This window comes from Cinclus cinclus, chromosome 9 (assembly GCF_963662255.1).
Source record: "Cinclus cinclus chromosome 9, bCinCin1.1, whole genome shotgun sequence".
Lineage (NCBI taxonomy): Eukaryota > Metazoa > Chordata > Aves > Passeriformes > Cinclidae > Cinclus > Cinclus cinclus.
The window spans coordinates 8,891,624-8,909,882 of record NC_085054.1 but is presented as its reverse complement, the minus strand read 5'-3'; the positions used below and the strand labels follow the sequence as shown (position 1 = coordinate 8,909,882).

At 36.3% G+C, this 18,259-nt stretch overlaps 1 protein-coding gene across 1 annotated transcript in view; it reads right to left on the bottom strand.

Moving 5' to 3' along the window:
* The window catches only part of LOC134047249 (neurabin-1-like), a 39,012-nt gene that overhangs the window by 4,388 nt on the left and 16,365 nt on the right, over positions 1 to 18,259 (bottom strand). Inside the window, exons 7-16 of the mRNA XM_062498276.1 lie at positions 17,171 to 17,224; positions 15,315 to 15,544; positions 13,554 to 13,650; positions 13,284 to 13,473; positions 12,311 to 12,462; positions 11,183 to 11,516; positions 8,709 to 8,793; positions 8,046 to 8,117; positions 7,357 to 7,552; positions 2,918 to 3,034 (exon numbers count right to left, since the gene is read on the bottom strand). Of these exons, the coding sequence (XP_062354260.1) occupies positions 2,918 to 3,034; positions 7,357 to 7,552; positions 8,046 to 8,117; positions 8,709 to 8,793; positions 11,183 to 11,516; positions 12,311 to 12,462; positions 13,284 to 13,473; positions 13,554 to 13,650; positions 15,315 to 15,544; positions 17,171 to 17,224 (1,527 nt within the window). The remainder of the gene's footprint in view (positions 1 to 2,917; positions 3,035 to 7,356; positions 7,553 to 8,045; positions 8,118 to 8,708; positions 8,794 to 11,182; positions 11,517 to 12,310; positions 12,463 to 13,283; positions 13,474 to 13,553; positions 13,651 to 15,314; positions 15,545 to 17,170; positions 17,225 to 18,259) is intronic.

The window sequence follows — 18,259 nt, the reverse complement described above, 5'->3', positions numbered from 1 at the left end:
AAGTCAAGAGTCCCTAAACAGCCACTACACAAGAGATCAGCTGCAAATCCAGAAAGCAGAATTAAAACTACTTCTAAGGTGTGGAAGCATTAGAAAGCCATGTACTCCTGCATAAAAATGCATGTGATTCAGAAAGCAAATAAAAGCTCTGGAGATAAAAAGTATAAAGCCCAAGAAAACACCACTGCTATCACACCATTTAACATATTAAGAACATTAGAAGGGTTACCCAGCTAGCTTGCTAACCATCTGTGAGTGAAGTGCCTCTGCTCTAAATGGCTGGCTGCTAACAACTGAACTCTCACCAGGCAGTCATGCCCCCAAACTGCCTGTGAGCACCTGTCCAGCAGAGAGGCAGACTCAGTGCTGCCCCTATCTACATCTCTAAGAGTGCTTCCATCTCCAGCTTCCCAGCAATTCCAGGATTTGCAAAGCAGTGTGCAGCAGCCCACTCCTCTGAAAGCCAGAGTTACACGGGCTAGCACAACTCCTGCTGCATACTTAGGAACCCATATGGACAGCAGCCATCAGGCAGGATATTAACAGCTTAAGTTAAGGATCCTGTTCTGTATCTTTACTGGTGATTGGAATGAGGGGATTGAGTGTACCCTCAGTAAATTTGTGGACACCACCAAGTTTAGTCAGAGTGTCAGTCTGCTGGAGGGTAGGAAAGCCCTGCAGAGGGACCTGGGCAGGCTGGATCAATGGGTCAGACCAAGAGCCATGAGGTTCAACATGACCAAGTGCTGGGTCCTGCATGTTGGCCACAACAGCCCCGTGCTGTGCTACAGGCTGGGGGCAGAGTGGCTGGCAAGTGGTGCAGTGGGCAAGGACCTGGGGGTGCTGGTTGACAGCAGCTGAACACGAGCCAGTGCGTGCCCAGATAGCCAAGAAAGCCAATGGCATCCTGGCCTGGATCAGCAGTAGTGTGACCAACAGGGCCAGGACAATGACTGTCCCCCTGTACTCAGCTCTGCTGAGGTCACACCTCAAGTGCTGCGTGCAGTTCTGGGCCCCTCAGTTCAGAAAGGACACTGAGGTGCTGGAATAGGTCCAGAGAAGGGCAATGAAGCTGGTGAAGGGTGTGGAGCACAAGTCCTGTGAGGAGCAGCTGAGAGAGCAGGAGGTGTTTAGCCTGAAGGAGAACTCAGGGGGACCTTTTCACTCTCTACAACTCACTGGAAGGAGGGTGTAGCCAGGTGGGGGTCAGCCTCTTCTCCCAGGTAAACAGTGACAAGAGAACATAGTCTTTAGCTAACCAGGTAAGATTCAGGTTGAACATGAGAAAGAATTTCTTCAGAGAAAGGCCGAAACACTGGAATGAACTGCCCAGGGAGGTGGTGGAGTCACTGTCCCTGGAGGTGTTTAAGGAAAGACTGAACGTGGGACTCAGTGCCATGGTCTAGTTGACAAGGTAGTGTTCAGTCATAGGCTGGACTCAATGATCTCAAGTCTTTTCCAACCTAGTTGATTCTGTGATTCAAAATATCCCAAATTACTGTAAGATGGATTATTTAGTTTTTCCCAGACTTAGACTACAAATTAAAAAAACCAAAACCCCAAGAGCAGAACTATGTATTTTGCTTCACAAATACTGCTTTCCAAATGAGAAAACAGTTCAGAGTTTGTTCCTTGTTTTCCTCAGAGTAGACTCTTGATACTCAATGTTATTACTGAAAAGGTACAAACAGCTTTCACTGGTCATGCAAAACCAGGACAATAAGCAACATATGAACTAGACAGAACACTGGAGCTCATCTATAACAAAAAGAGGCTTAAATCATCACTTTACACATGGACAATTAGTAATAGAGTGGTTTCATTTGAGTTTTAGAACCTATAGTTTACTGAAAGTTTGTAATACTGATCAAAGAGCAATACTCAAGAAGACATCTTTAATAAAGCCTAAAATTCATATTGCTTGAAAGTTTTAGAAATACATTCCATTTGTGAACCATGCCATTCAAAAAACTGCAGGGAGTACTTGCAAAGATAGATTATTAACTGGAGTTCCTCTGGTTTTCATTAGATGTAAGGCTATTATCTTTAAAAAAAAAAAATCTGAGAAAACTTAATCCACTAATACAATCTGTAAACTAGTTATATGATTTTTGACACCTCAGATTTTTGTTAGTGAATTTTTAACATTGTAAGACTGCGCTGACTTTCTACATATTACTGGGATCTTTTAAGATTTTCACCAGAGATGGACTTAAGACAGCTAATAAAAATCCCATCCCAGTCATGAACCACCAGTCTGGCAAGCCCTCAAATTCATTTTATGGAACATGACTATGTTCAGTTTTTAATGAGTTTTTCTAAACTAAAGGATTTAATTTATAAAGGTGCCCATCAAACACCAAATGAGCTAGTATCTCAGAATGCTACCAAAGTGTGGACTTTAGGTTTCAGCTGTAGCCAAAGGAATTAGTTCTCCAGGGGAATGAACATACTTTTGGGTGTCTAATTTCTACCTAAATACATCAGACAGATATATCAGAACCACCATGTTCTGACTTTTTTTCCTCTTTTTCTTTTGTTTTTACTGAGATGAAATTTTATGGCAAAACAAACCTTCACAGATGTGAAGGAGAAATCAAAAATGTTGCCGTTTTCATTCACACAGGAAGTTGCTTTAAATTAATGGAACAGAACTGTGTTATATTTAAAACTAAAAACTTCAATTTGATCAGTGAGTTCATTCTGATTTTTATGATATAACTAAGGTCAGAACACACAGACTGATGTGCCATCCACTAGTGCAGGTCCTTAGTTCATTACCAGCTTCTTTACAGAACTCTTCAACACTCAAATACGGAACAGCCATCTAGTTTCACATCACACACGTCTGTTTCTATTAAACATGCTGCAGTGTGAACAACAACAACAACACACATATACACACTTTGAAACTCACCTCATTTGAAGAGAAGGTTAAAGTGTGTGAACGACCTGACAGATTTGGTTCTGTCACTAACCCTGAAAGTTCACAACTTGGCTTGCTATGGTATGTATCATCTATGACAATTCTACTCTGCAAACAAGTGGAAATAATGTTTTATTAACTCACTTCTTGGAAAAGCAGGTAATTAGGTGACATTCTAGTAATTCTGATTTTTGGTTTAAAAAAATAGCACGACTCAGTTACCTTCAGAACACATATGAAATGTACTAACTACATCAAGCATCTGACTTGTCTTGTTAAACTTCTGAATTCAGAAATGCAGTAACAAATTTAAAGCAACATCCCCAGTAAGAGCAACTTGTGTAGAGAATCAGTCATAACCTGAAATGGTGTTAAAATACACAAGGAAGTGTATCAGTTACTTTTTCAGCAGGTATACCACACTGTGGGAAAAGCAATTTAAAATGCATTCGTTGCACTTACTCATGATGAACTTTTATTAACCTCCACAAACACTCTGAATGTGTTTCAGAAGGTAATGTTCTGTTGATTCCCTTGACTTCTAACTCGGATTGTAACCTTGAAAATATTTTTCTCTAGCGAGTAAAAAATAATTCCGCCAAAAACATGCTTCCCACTTTTGCCTAAAATGTGTATCTCAGAACTAGTCTTTGCTGTCTACAAACAGTAACCAATTATTTACCAGTATTTTCTCTAATGTTCTCTCAGTCTCTAATCAAGTAATTACACTTTATAAGGATGCCATACCACATCCCTTCATGCATAAATAACATGAGAGCCTAAATTAAGCTGAACTTAAGATATTTTTCTTCAGTTAGTTATGCTTATATAAGAAAACTACATTTTTGCAGTTATCTTCATTCAGCACTTCTGTATTTGTGTTCTGATTTCAATTTCACCTGAACACTCAGTTTTATGGATTATTCTATTTTTGTTTGGTTTAAGTGCACTCATACTCTAAATTATTGATACACATTTTCAGCCTTAAAAACACCACAAAAAAAGCTCAAGAAAAAAAGCCACCACAACCTCAATGCAACAAACATAAAACCCCCAAACCACAACTTGAGTTTTCCTGCTACCTTTGTGTAGTACTTTTCTTGATTGAGAAACGGTGTTCTATTTACCACGTAGATTATGTTATTAATTATTTTAAATTTTAGGGTCTTCTTCAGTCTTTTAGATGTAAAAATTTTTACCAGAAACAACAGAATACTTTGTCCATCAACCTGTTCTCAAATTAACTTCAACCCAAACTGAACATCTATTGAATAGCTTTTATTTTAGCCACCCCTCAGTTCACTCACCCTCAGCCAAAAATAAAGCATCTGAGCACCACTTGTAATGTTTTCTCCTCCTGCTGCTCCTAATCACTTCATAGGAGTAATTTCCTTTTAAGCATTTAGAGCCAGTTGCAAAGATTTTTGACTCTTGAATAGCACAGAATTTGGACAGAAGAGGTTTTTTTAGGTATGCTCCCTATCATTTAAGGTACTAGGATACAGTTTATACCCCACTGCTCTTCCTTGCATTGAAAATGAAAGACTGCATGCACACTTTCAGAAGCTAAGTAGTATTCTGGGAAAACAATGAGTATAAACACTACATATGTGCATGTATTGTATCAGAGAATGGCACAGATTTATTATGTCAAGGGACTAATTTAAGAACTGCCTGCAAGCACACAGGATTTTAGTTCCTGTGTTTCTTGTTTTCACAAGGATCAAGAAGTTGACTCACTACTTTGTCAAACTGTAAGTTGAAAACTAACCTCAGAACAATTTTAAGAAAACAAACAAACAAACAAACAAACAAACAAACAAACAAACAAAAAAAAACTTTTAAGTCCAGTAACTCTCAGAAGCAAATTCTGCAAAACCAGGAACCAGGTAATAAGGAATGTAATTATATTCCTTACATCATCAATGCTAAAAACACAACTACAAAAATTATGCACAATGCAAAGGACTCAGTTCCACAGAGATTTTTTTACAAGATAAAGTTCTTATTTTAGGCTTTCTACTTTTACCTCATGTTTAAGAAATGCTGTCACATGATCATATGGGATACTACAAACATAAAAGGAATAAATGCTATTGCTATATTTATTATATATTGCTTTATTTAAAATTTTTGAATTAATATCAACAGAAAGGAGTATTCTTTCCTTGAATTCTGGGAAGATGACTTGGTCCCTTGCTTTTATATTGTTTTAGTAACAAGACTCACTTCTGAGTGGTCAAGTACATTTCTTTTGTCAGATTTAATATTTTTTCATAGCAAAACAAGCCGAAGCCTTGTTACTGTGCAAATGTAATTATCAACCCTAAGTTCAGATCTACAACAATTAGTCATTCATTTGAAGCAGCAACCACTGTCATGTTACCATGTTTACAAAAGACCCCAAACACTGCAAAGTGAAAACAGCTTGACTTTGGAGAGGAAAATTGTGATTTTATGATTAACGAGTGTATGAGAATCTGTTCTTTAATGGGATCAGCTTTCTACCATTTTACAAAGCAGGAATATAGCTGGAGACTTACATAATCTTCCAACTGCTGGTTTGCAACTGGCACTAAGGAAAAGAGCAGCAGGCAACAATTACATACTGGAGCATGAGAAGGAAACAAAGAAACCCCAACCAGTAGGCAAGAAACCAGCTGGGAGGTTGAAGTGGTAATCATCTTGGGTAAATATAGTCCAGTAAGAAGAAAAGACTATTACTTCAAGAACAATGTGGAAAGGAAGAGAGCATTCAATCTGGTAAGATCTGTATTTTTTTGATTGCCAAAAGTAGGTGTATATGGTAGGTATATGGAAACTTTTAAGAGCTGCTTAAGCACATTATGGGTGCTTACAGTAGGAATGCAGCAGTGGGAATTTTACTATGCTTACAATAATTATTCAAATCAGATAGAAAGGAGCAATGAAGAGGGGACCAATGGTCTCTTCTGAATCAATGACTTGGAAAGACAAACCTGATTGCTTATCTATACAGGAAATACCTCTTAACAGCTTTGCTAGAGACCAACCTATTAAGAGACCAACCATGCATTCCTATTTAATTAAAAATTGTATCCAAGTATATGCATATAGCTTCCAAATCCTTGGGTTATTTACAGAAACACCTTTTGGCCACTGCATACTTAAACAGAAGCGACCAATGCACGAGCTTTAAATACACAAGACTGACACACACTGGGAAGTATTTTGTGAAGTACTGCTCTACTTCAGAGATTAAAAAATTCCTACTCTTATTAAGTTCCTGTGTTATAATAAGGATTGTATGGTTCTAAAACCACCTCCTGTAATTTAAAAAAAATATGTATGCAGACAATTTACTACTATCACAGGACTGTAGATTTACACTAGGGAAACAAAATATTTTTTAAAAAGGTACTACAGCAGCATTTTAGTGCAATCACCATCTGGAAACATGGAAAGCAAACTTGTCATCTGCAATCTCTGCAAAATATCAGTGACTTCATGGACTACAACCTGGCAAGGTTCTCTTCCAGATATGCAACTCATTTCTTTCTAACAACAGAGAAGCAAAGCATGAAACATGAATATGAAAAGGTATTTTAGCCATCCAAACTGAAGTGCAAAACTCAAAAATAAACCCAGCTTATGACCTTACTCAACGACTGTAATTTTCAATTTGACAAAATCCCAAGGAAACAACAATGAAGTTAGTAAAATTGCTGGGAACAGTCTTAAATTGAAAAAGGTTTTACCAAATATTCAGACAGAACACACATTACACATTTTAATTTCTGAAGCTGTTTCTTTCAAGTAGTTTAAACTGTAAAAATAGTAACTATGGTTATAGACTGAACTGTGTAGCCTCAGTCTCAAGATTTGGTTAAAAGGCTCTAAATTATTAGATTATTAGTTACTCAGAAGGCTGGAAGAAAGTGTTCTATAGATGTGTTTCTTGGCTTTTCATACTATATTTGTTAATGAAAACTAGGATGCTATCTTCCTCCACCTCTCTGGTACTCCAGCCCTACATTCCAGTACAGTAAGAACTGGCTGGCCAACTGTTTGGACAGCTGACCTCTATTTATGTACAGTTCCTCCACAAACTAGTCTGAAAAACAGATTTGACCTTTAAAACTATGCTTTCCTGAAACTTAGCAATCACTTTTTCCATCACCAACCAGTGAAAAAGCATGCCCTGCAATTCTTCCTTAGATACTACTTCAGCCTGAATAGCCTCTACTGATGCTTCAGCTGAAGAGGAGGGAACATGAACACTCACACAACTCCTGCTTGTAAGAGCTGTACTATCTCAAACTTCTCCAGCAATGTTTATATGAGGTGATGTGGTCAAGGACTGTCATTAGGCTTTCATACTAAACACTGATATTTTTACTTCATCAAGATGCAACACTTAAATATTCGAAGCACAAATTAGTCATCTTTACCTTGCTTCTGTTCTTCTCTTGACTGTGCTCACAACCATCCTGCCCACTCTGAGTAACCTGCAGACTGCTACTTGAAATCTGAGGCTCTTTGTGGCTGTCTCCAAACCAAGAGAAAGGCATGCAAGTAGGAACAGGAGAATCTGAATCTGATGCAGATAGATTGTTGCCAGAGTCATCCAAAAGTTCTCGAGAACCTCTGAGATAAGCAGATTAAATTCTGTTTAGGTAACAGCAGCAAAAAACCCCATCCCACCCCTCAAATACACAACTACCCCCTTAAAAACTGGAACAAATTCAAAACACACCACTTATTTTTACCAGTTTCACAGCACAACTGATATTTGAAATGAAAACTGATACTTACCTTTCAATATCCACGCAAAATAATGAGTTATTTAACAACACAAATTTAACTTTTGCAGTATTTCACACAGTTTAATGATTTCAAGTAATTGCTAACTTAATTTACTCAACATTCATCTTCCTAAGCAAAATACAGTTTTACTGTTGTCTCCTCTATTTTCTTCTGTGAGATCAGAAGCTCATCTCTGTATCATTAAATCTTCACAGAATTTTGCGTGTTATACAAGACTGCACTTTAAGATCAAACATTAATGACAGTTTTAAAGAAATCCTGAGGTTACAAATTTTAGAAATCAAATAAATGTATAAACTAACAAAAGAACTACCTGCTATCCAGAGAACCTCTTAGATTTTCTTTTTCTTGCTTCTTACCCTTGCCTCCAGACTTTCGCAATCCACTGAAGTGAAAAAACACAAATTTCATAAAGCACTTACATTTACCCAGTGCAACATTTCTTCAAACCAGCAAGTTAATTTTCACATTCACTTCACCAGTTACAAAAAGCCACATTTACATTGCTGCACGAAGCATAAATTTGCAATTACGCAAGGAATTAAAGCAGTTCTGGCATTCATATTCTATTTAAGAACCATGACAGTACCCTTTCAAAAGCTACAGATAACCAAAATAAATACAGAAAATGCCTAAAGAAGCCTAGCATATAGTGGATATAAGCAGGAGGAAAACCACAGTTTTACTGTTACATTAATGCTCCTAAGCAATGCACAGCAACTGGGGTGAAGTCACCAATTACATTATCAGTGTGTGAAATCACCTGATTTTTATGTTATACATTATGATGAATTTACTGAAGTACCAGTCTAAGTCTTTAATGTTAGCTGGCTTCAACAAGCTTTACCCTGTCTTCAAAGGTGTTATGAAGTGGCATTACTGGACTCCTCAACATTGTTTTATTTAGAGAATATAATGTTCTCAAAAATAACACAGAACAACAGTTATTTCCAAAGGAACACATGTAAAACCTTACCCAAAATCTGGAAATCTCCTTTTGGACTTCCCTGATGGTATTCCTTCACTTGTTTCTGCTGTCCTGTCCTCATTTTTCCTTTCTTCTGTTTTTCATAGAGGTGAAATATAAAAATGTTGTTGTAAAAATACCTGCAATTTTCAGCTACTAATGATGATACTTGTAAGTAAGAGACTAAGACCTGGGTGAGTGTTTAAACTCCCATTCCTGCACACAGATAACAACTGAAGATACTACAGCCATATCAACCAGCCTAAGTTTTCATATTCTCTATGGCATCTTCCCAGCATTCTGGCTGTATCAGGCCATTGAAAAATGGCAACATAACACTTGCTGACAACTATTCCAAAATATTCCTTTCAACAAAGAGTAATTCTATACTGTCTACAGAAGGGTAAATCTTACCCCAGTGTTTTGCTCTAATGAATTACAAACTAAAGTCAGTTTATGACAGGTTTAGAAAAAGGTACCTCTTTCTTTTGCAAAATGTCAGCTTCAAAACACACAACCACATAACCAGTATAAGATGCATGTAACAAATTATTTTTTAAGGCAACAGTTGCACAAATATAGCATTTAGTGTTTCTTTACTACTCTTGAAGTATTAGATGCTCCTTTAGTATTATTTTTGGTTCAGTAGCTAGTCCAGGCCAGCTGCTGCAAACATGGGTATGCACACAAGCTGTGTCTCCAGCAGGTGTGCCTAACCAACATGATGGTCAGTACCTGGACAGCAGACAGCTCCTGACAAGCTGACCTTACTAGAAATGGCATACAAACTGCAACTGTTCTGAAGAAACAACTGGGAATTTGAAGCTCCCCCAAGACCAAAATTAGAATACAACCTCTTAGGACCCAATTTTTTTGCCAAAGGAAGCATGTTTAATACCAACTTTTTATTTACTATGCAAAATTAAGTGACAAGCACCACATGACCTCTTCTCAGTGGACTGTGACAGATCACTGCAAGTCCTAAATGCACTTACTTTTAAATTTTCAGGCTACCATGTTTTTAAAAAATAATTGAAATACATTTTATATTGCAGATCTGGTGTTTCCTAACTTAGCTACCTGTGAAACAGATGCATTTTGCTCTTTGGGAGACAAAGTTAATTTTAAGCTCTATCTTCAAAACAACTGACATGATACACAGATACACTCCTTCAAGCACCATAAAAAAACAAAAATCCTGTTTAGTACACAAAACTGAGGTCAACTACCCATCTCTCTATCAGAAAATAACCATTACATATTTCAGGAAGGATTATCTCAAAGCTTACATATCTGAAAGTCAGGATAGTCAAGAGTATTCCCCCTTTTTTTGGGCATATCTAATCAGATGATGCTTCTGATCAACACTAGAACTTTAGCTAATTAGTTAAGCACTCTTTCTAAATATATAACATCCAATAAATTATAACTACAGTTAAACTGTTATTAACTGTTATAAACTGTTGTTTTTCCTATCAACTTGAATACAAAACCAGAAGAATTACTTTCAATACTGATGTTTGTTTCCATCTCTATTTCCAGAGGCAGTATTTTAAGAAAAAGAGGTAATTTCTTAAACATGGCACAGCAGGTTAAAATACAGACTGATACATGAATGGATGAAAAGGTAATAGAAAGGATTAATTCAATAAAATAATAGGCAGACATTTAAATAGTTAGAAAGCAACAGTCTAGCAGAAACAGCATCCATGTAATTTTGCTCACAAAGAACAAGCTTTCAATACTAATCCCCTTGTACTGCATTAATTAGCAATTCCAGGGGTCAATTTAGAAAAAAGAAAGTTTACAATGCTTTCTGCCATCACAAAAAAAAAAAAAAAAAAAAAAAAAAAAAACCCTGCAGAAAAGAAAGCAAAATCACATATGTATTAGGTATGTGTCTTAATAAGTGGGGGGGGTTTTAGACTATTTTTGTTTGAGGCTTTATAGAAACATATGAAATATGGACAGTATAAAACAAATGCTGTTTCAGAGTATGAAAAGAGTGGTTTAGTCTGAGCTGTAAGGCAAAGACAGCAAGTCATCTGTCTTCACACATTTGTACTAGCTGATTACAGAAAATATCAATCATTTAAAAGATTATATTAGATCCCACTTTCAATTATTCGTAAGAAAAATGCCAACTATTCCTATCAAATAATGATTAGTCGTGACTAGGCTGATTATACTACCTTTAACCTTCCTGTAGTGACAAATAATCCTAAGAGGGCATGATGAATAATGCAGTAAAATTCCCCAAATACTCAGAACCTGTATCTTGTTTAAACACTTGGATAATGTCTGGAAGCACAGTGTCATTTTTCTGGCAATCTGTTAGACTTACTCCAATACACTGCCACTTACAAGGCTACTGGTTTTTTGCTAGGATAATATATAAATATACTAGGACCTTTACTAATTACATCTAAAATTTGTAAAACTTCAGTCCCAAAGAATTAAAATAATAAACCCTTAAGTCTTACCCTTGGCTTCTTTCCCTTTCCCTTTTGCTTCTCTTTGCTTAACATTCTTGAGATACCCTTGAGGAGAATTTGGAGTCACCCCTTCAGGAGGAGGGGAACGAGGGGTGGTTGTGCTATTTTCGTTGCTTGGTTTGTGTACTGGAGAGGAGTGTGTGGAAGCAGAAGGACTTGACTCTAGAGGACTTTCTGTGCTTTCTCTTTTCTCAGGCTTTTCACTCTTTCGATCTGTGTCATCCATGGATGGGAGAGGTAATTTTTCACTTGTTTCCATGGTCTTAGATAGGTTCATAGTGGAAGATTCTCTGTTGAGAACACTGTCTTCTGAATCCTCATCCTTCAATAAATTTGGAAGTTATTTTATTATAAACATGGCATATACTCATTTATTTTCTTTTACCAGGGTGGAAGGATCTGCGAAGCAAGTTTCCTCAGCTGAGGAAATTTTCTGAACTCACAGATTTGTGGATACCATCTGAATCACATGAACCTGATTTTATAGGCTGTTACCCACCTCTATACACATCTTCCTGCACATCCCAAATAATCTTTTTCTAGCCAAATCAGAAACGTCTGGTACAACTTAGCCATTCCAATTCCATGCAGCCAGTTTTCAGTCTAACTGAATCAGTTCAGTGTTCTCCTTCTATGATAGGCTCTCATATATTGACTATCTGTACCTCAGTTCTTCAGTTGCTTTCCAGAAACGAGAACATTTTACTGGTGCACTTCTTGTAAACTCAAATGACGACTTATGGAATTAATGAAGCGTTTCAGAACTCTTTAGTTTTTGAAGAAACTTGGCAACTAACTTGTTCCAGATGAAGGACTATCAAGATAAATTAGTGTATTTCACGATATATCACTGTATCAAAATCTTCCAGCAAACAGAAGTAGCACAGAACAAGCTCACCTAGTTCTTTGCTAACTTCAAATTAACTGTGCCACAAAAACACATCAGAGTTCACATATAGGTTATGAACCCTAAAAGGTTTTTTCACTTGATGCAGCATAAAACTATGATGCTTTGGCACAGCCTGAATGAAGCATGGAGAACACTTATAATTGCAAATACAGATAAAACTCAACACATGTTCAGTGTCCAGAGTACATGATTATCAGTGTCAGTACCTGTAGACTTGCAGTCTGTTGTCCACCCCCAAGAGATTCTTTCAGCTTTGATCGAGAAGGTGGCTGGCGTTTTACTTTCAAAGCAAGCTGAGCTTTTGCTTTGTGGGCACTGGTGTCTAATCTGGGAGTATCCCCAACAAAAGCATCAAAATCTGCAACGAATACATACTTTTAAAAAAGTCAACAAAATGCCCAGCAAAAACTGGTAGGCAAGTCCACTAACCCACTGTCCAGAAAAATATTCAGAATTTTAGGCAGAATTATTATATCTGTTAACCATTACTGTATGAAAATAAGTTTTAAATGACACTACCTTATTTTACACATTACAATAGCAATTTCTATTTAATTTGAAATATACTTTTATCCAACTTATTTAACTAAAAAGTAATAAAATCCAACAGAATTGTCTTATGGATTGAATACTGAATTCTGTTCTCAAATAGATTAAAATTTGTGCCCTGAATGTGCTTTCCTAGCTTCACTCTTTAAGACAGAAACTCTTTACAAAATAAGAATGTAAATATTTAAACCAAATATTTAAAAAAATTAATTCTCATTTTAACCTTCATCTGATATTTCATAACATTCTGTGCATAGAATTACAAGACAATAAAATCATAGCAAGTTTCCTGTAAATTGCAGCTTGAAATCAATGGGATTTTACTTGGCACATCTCAGTGTTTTAGTGCAACTATTAGTTTCACTAACAGAGAATCTGAAGAACAGTTAAAATAGTTGTGTCTCCATCCATCTCCTCTTTCCCACAACATTTAAGAAATACATTACAACCATACTGAAAATATTGGGGGAACCTAAACTCAAGTATCCACACTGACTCAGCTAAAACATTTAGCCAGTCGGTATGAACAAGCTAACACTTCACTTCTCTTAATAACAAAAAAACTACACTTTTAACCCCTCCTAATTTTCCTTAAGTGCAAATAAAAAATACTACATACAATCTACTTACCAGAAATTAGCATATCTAAAGAATTTATTCTTTCTTCTATTGATTTGGTTTCTTTTTCATTGTCTTCTTGTATCTTTGACTGTTCGTTGGATTGGCCTGGACTTTGACAGCCATCTTCCAATAAACTGCCACCTTCAAACACATAAGGCCTTTTCTCATATGCTTTTAATTTATTTTCAAGCTCTGAAATCTGCAAGAATTACAATTCAGAAGTGAGATACAAGTCTTGAAGAATGCAGAAGTTTATTTCAAAATATAATACTGCTTTACTTTTTCCTGATATATTTTCAGTTGCTCTGCATATTTCTGGTCTCTTTCTTCAAGTAGCTTTGAATGATCTTCTTCTTTCTTCATAAATTCTATTTCTCTGGTGAAAAAAATATATACATGACTATGAAACAGTAATATACAGAATTGCAGAAAAATATGTTAAATAGAAATATGCACAACTGCATTTACTAAAAAGCATTCCATTAGTGAATGGTGACAAAAAATAAGTCTGTAAGATATAACTGATTTAATAATCTTATAATGTCAAAAAAATGATGCATTTATTTGGATGCTTCTGCGGTCTTCAAAGGAAAATACACACAACTGTAATTTACTCTGGGCAGAAAAAGAATATGTGGCAACACTTTTTCTGCAAAGTTACAACCATCTCTCATCTTGAAAGTGCAAGTTGTATATGCATTTAAGCCTGAAATACATGCACAACTCCAATCATTACATCTTACTCTCTTCCACAAAGATGCATGCACACACGGTATATTTTCCTTCCAAAAGCTATGGCAAAATTCTTTGTAGGAAAATAAATTGCATTTCAAGTTTCTACTTGGCTCATCCTGCAGCAATGGCAATGGCCGGGTTTTACAAAAAAGAAATAGTGACTACAAGAAAGAAACAAAAATAAAAGCTGCTTTTGCCTGCGCCATATGGAATGACATACAAAACCATAAAATAAGCATAGGACATCTACAACAGATGCAAAAGCTTCAGGGACAATCAAGTGAGTAATGGAAATTTGCTAAACAGTGAGGGAATGGAAAGTAGCGTGTTAGCAGTCATCTTCACGTACTTTTGAACTTCCATGCGGATAAGCTTGGGAGGAGAGGGGAAAGGAGACCTTTAAAAAGCTCACCAAACAGCACAAAAACGTACTGTGAAAAGTAACATTTCTGGATGTGAACTACAAACCAAATGATCATAATAAATTGCCTTTAAAAGTAAGTAGCAAGTAGAGAAACTGGGAACAAGAGTATTATACACTTACAGCAACTATCAAAAGCCACAGTTCTGTATCATTAGGACACATCTACAAATGTTTTGCAATTACCTCCTGTTTAGCTAAGAGGGAAGATCCTAGAACAATTAGACACAAGTGCATAACAACAGTGCTAGAGTCCCCCACAGGTGTATCTAATAAACAACATTATTTCTACTAAAAACCCAAACCCTTTCACCGATTGAAGATACTGTTTTCATGCTGCCATTTTTGGTGGGCTAGATACCTATCTCCAAACTTTCAGTTTTTCTCAAAATTCTTTTTATTCCTCCTACAAGATATAATTCCTAACTCAGACTATATCACATGTATCTGGCTATTATTAAATATCCTTTGTTGCCTACTCCATCTGGAACATTGAAGTGAATCAAAGCTGAGGGTTTTTCACAAAGAGCAAAAGGTATTGCCAAACACCTCATATCAAATTTTCAGTAGTCCTTCCAAAAAGTATAGTTTAAAAGCCGTAATGCATCTAAGTTATTTTTAAAAAGATGTCATTGAAATATTAAAGCATTTTTCCTTAGCTATGAATCACAAGCAGCAGCAAGATTTTCAGAGAACCCTTCTACAAGCTGGTGATGTAAGGTATAGAATAACTCAGCATTTAGAGCCTACTGCTTCCCTGCACTCTAATAAATGAAAAGAAAGTACGTTAAGCAAATCCTATTCCCCTAGGTACTGCTCACAGCTTTACCCTTTGTACAAACATACAAGTTATAAATAGAGACCTGGTATTTTGGGGTACTTACTTTTGTTGGTAGTCTTTAAGCAATTTCTTGGCCTTGTTGTATTTCTTTTCAAGGGCATCACATTGTTCTTGAGTCTCTTTAAGGCGCTCATTTACTGTTTTGCATAAATTTTGTGCCTCTAACCAGTAGGTCTCTAACTTCTTAATTTTCTCTTTGCTTTCATCCAAGTTTTGCTGTAGTTGGGCTCTATTAAATTTCCATTCGTTTTTTTCTGCTTCAACAACTTTTAACTGAAAAGATTAATACTTAACAAATTAAAATAAACTAAAAGATTAAATAAAAAACATTTGTTGATACATGTTTAAGTAGAGAATAGCTAATAACAACTACATACTTATCAGTATGTAAATGACCAAGACCTGTATTATTAGCTTATATTATTTAAGATCTCACCAGATCTTAGTATCTCTGGAGAGGCCTACTTTGAATACCTTCAAAGGCAACTGCAGATAAAGAATCTTAACCTGCGTAAGACAAGCTCTCTGTCCTCCTACTTTGTTACTGACAGGTTTTTGAATAAATATAACATGACCAGTAGATCTTCCCTGGTAATTTTATATGACATCAGTCTTTCTAATCAATGATGACACGCACAGTTTCCTTTTCTTGAGCTAAGGTAAAAAACCTCCAAATACTCCCTCAGTAAAGGGATGCAACTCCTCCAGCTTGAGAGTAGCCACATTACACATGGCAATGTTAACATGTGAAGTTCCCCAGGCCTTGAAGGAGTGAACAGGATAGATACAGCTTAGTTTGTCCATGCCTCCTTCTTTGGGGACACCACTTACACTAAGAAAATAAATCACTGATTTTGAAGCCAGTTAAGATCACCTGACAATGGAACAAGGATGTTGAAAGGACCAAGAATTTCCTGAATTTAAGAACGGGGCCGTAAGTTGTACTAACACCAACATTTTTAACAGCCTTCGTGCAATCCAGTTGGGCCACATGCCAAGAACACTAGAAAGATGAGGAGCACTGTCAGAAATCAAAAAGGGAACTGTCAGAAGTAGCTTTGTCTGCCTTGCCTCAACAATTGCAGAGGGCATAAACTACCCCAACAGATACTGCTACTGAAAATTATTGCAAACTGAAGCACTATGCCCTCTTCACGTGCTACCTGTCCCCAGCAAAGTGCTGCAACTTGTCCTAGGATATGCATTTCTGAGCAAGGCAACATAGAAGTGCAATGGAATAAAAGAAGCTGCTCGCTCAGACACAGTATTTCAGAAAAAGGCCATGTATAAACCTGCAGCAGTGGAAAAAGCAGCAAAAAAGAACAAGTAACTTTCTCAGAATAAGCACAGGCACTGAACCAATCTTCAGCAAAAAACAAAACTGTTGGAAAAAAACTCTTTGCCCAGACCAGGTCAGAAATTTCAGGAGGGAAATAAGATAACAGAAATAACTTTCTGGTAACAGAAAGACAGCCACAAACCATTGCCTGGCCAAATCTATTCTCAAATAAGACAAGTTTTATCCACTGATAATGTTCTCATGTTTGTTTATGAGCTGTTTCATACAGCTCTCCACAATATTCAGCTACTCTTAAGAAGTAATACTGAAGGATTCATTTTAAAGCGGAGACTTGGGGGATGGGGGTTTTTTAGTTGCTTTATGTGACTTTTGGGGCTTTATTTGTTTGGTTGTTTTTTTTATATTTTATTTTTAATTTGAGCATGGCTCTTCAGCTTAGAAATGTTTGTCTAGCACAACACAGAGTAGAAAGCACCTGAGGCATAAATGGATTGCTGCATTTTGCCTTCAGCCTATTCCTGGTAAAATCAGTAGCCATAACCTCAAAACAAACCACACAAGAAAAGCCATACCAATAATAATATTCTTTGAAAACTTACTTTCTCCTTCAGTTGATTCACTTCAGCTATTGTTACTGCATGTTTTAACTGTAGCTGGAACAGATGAAAAAAAAAAAAGTATGAGCACACACAAAATTACATTTGAAAATGCTAGTTTTAAGTATTTCTCCATGATTCCCTTTTTCTCCAAACCACTGTTAGAGCAGCATAACGTCAACACAATTATTTATCAATTACAGGAGAAATAATCAAGAGCTTTTATTTTTAAAAAACTAAAAATTATTCAAACCTCAAACAAGTTCCATAGTACATGACCACCCTAAAAATCTCCCATTGTTGTTTATACAATGAAAGATTACAGTAACATTTTAATGTCCCGGGGTAATGAAAAAGCAGCAATGCACTTATGATGACAACTCATACACAGAATACAGGAAAAACTAACTCAACAGTACTAAATACTTTTACAATCAGTACTTCAAAATAAATGTGCTTTTATTTTATTTTAAAATTAAGCCATGTATTTTTACATCAAAAATCTTCATAGAATTATTAGAAATCAAGAAGATTACACTTAAGCCAAATGTAAAGATTTTTTTTAACAAGTATCAATCCTTGTATCTCGCTTTCCATCTGTAATCCTGCAGAGATTTTCTTTTTTGTCAACGCATATTGCACCAAACCCAAATTAAATCTGGTGAATCCATGACTAGTCTTCATTTAATTACATTACTAACAGCACTGTTATGATTCTACATGAGATTATAATTGTATCCCAAGTAAATATAGCACTAAAGAAGCTTCAGCTTGCTGCTATGCTTCCAAACCTAGAAAAATTGTAAATGTTCTCCAGAGATCAGCAGCCTGCAATTTCTACTTCCTCAATGACATCAGCAACGTAATCAAGAGAACAAACTTAGGAGATCTGCGAAATACCAATCCTTCATAAAAATAAGCTGATGTAGCAGCAAAGAGCATCTGCCAAAACAGTGTCTTTGCAGTGTATTTTTCTCCTCCCAGAGTGAAAGTGACAAGCACTTAAATCTACCAGAAAAGCCTGGACTCCTAAATGCCAAAGGCTGTACCAATTTCAGTCCCCCACTAAATCCCACAGCCCTGAATAAAGCA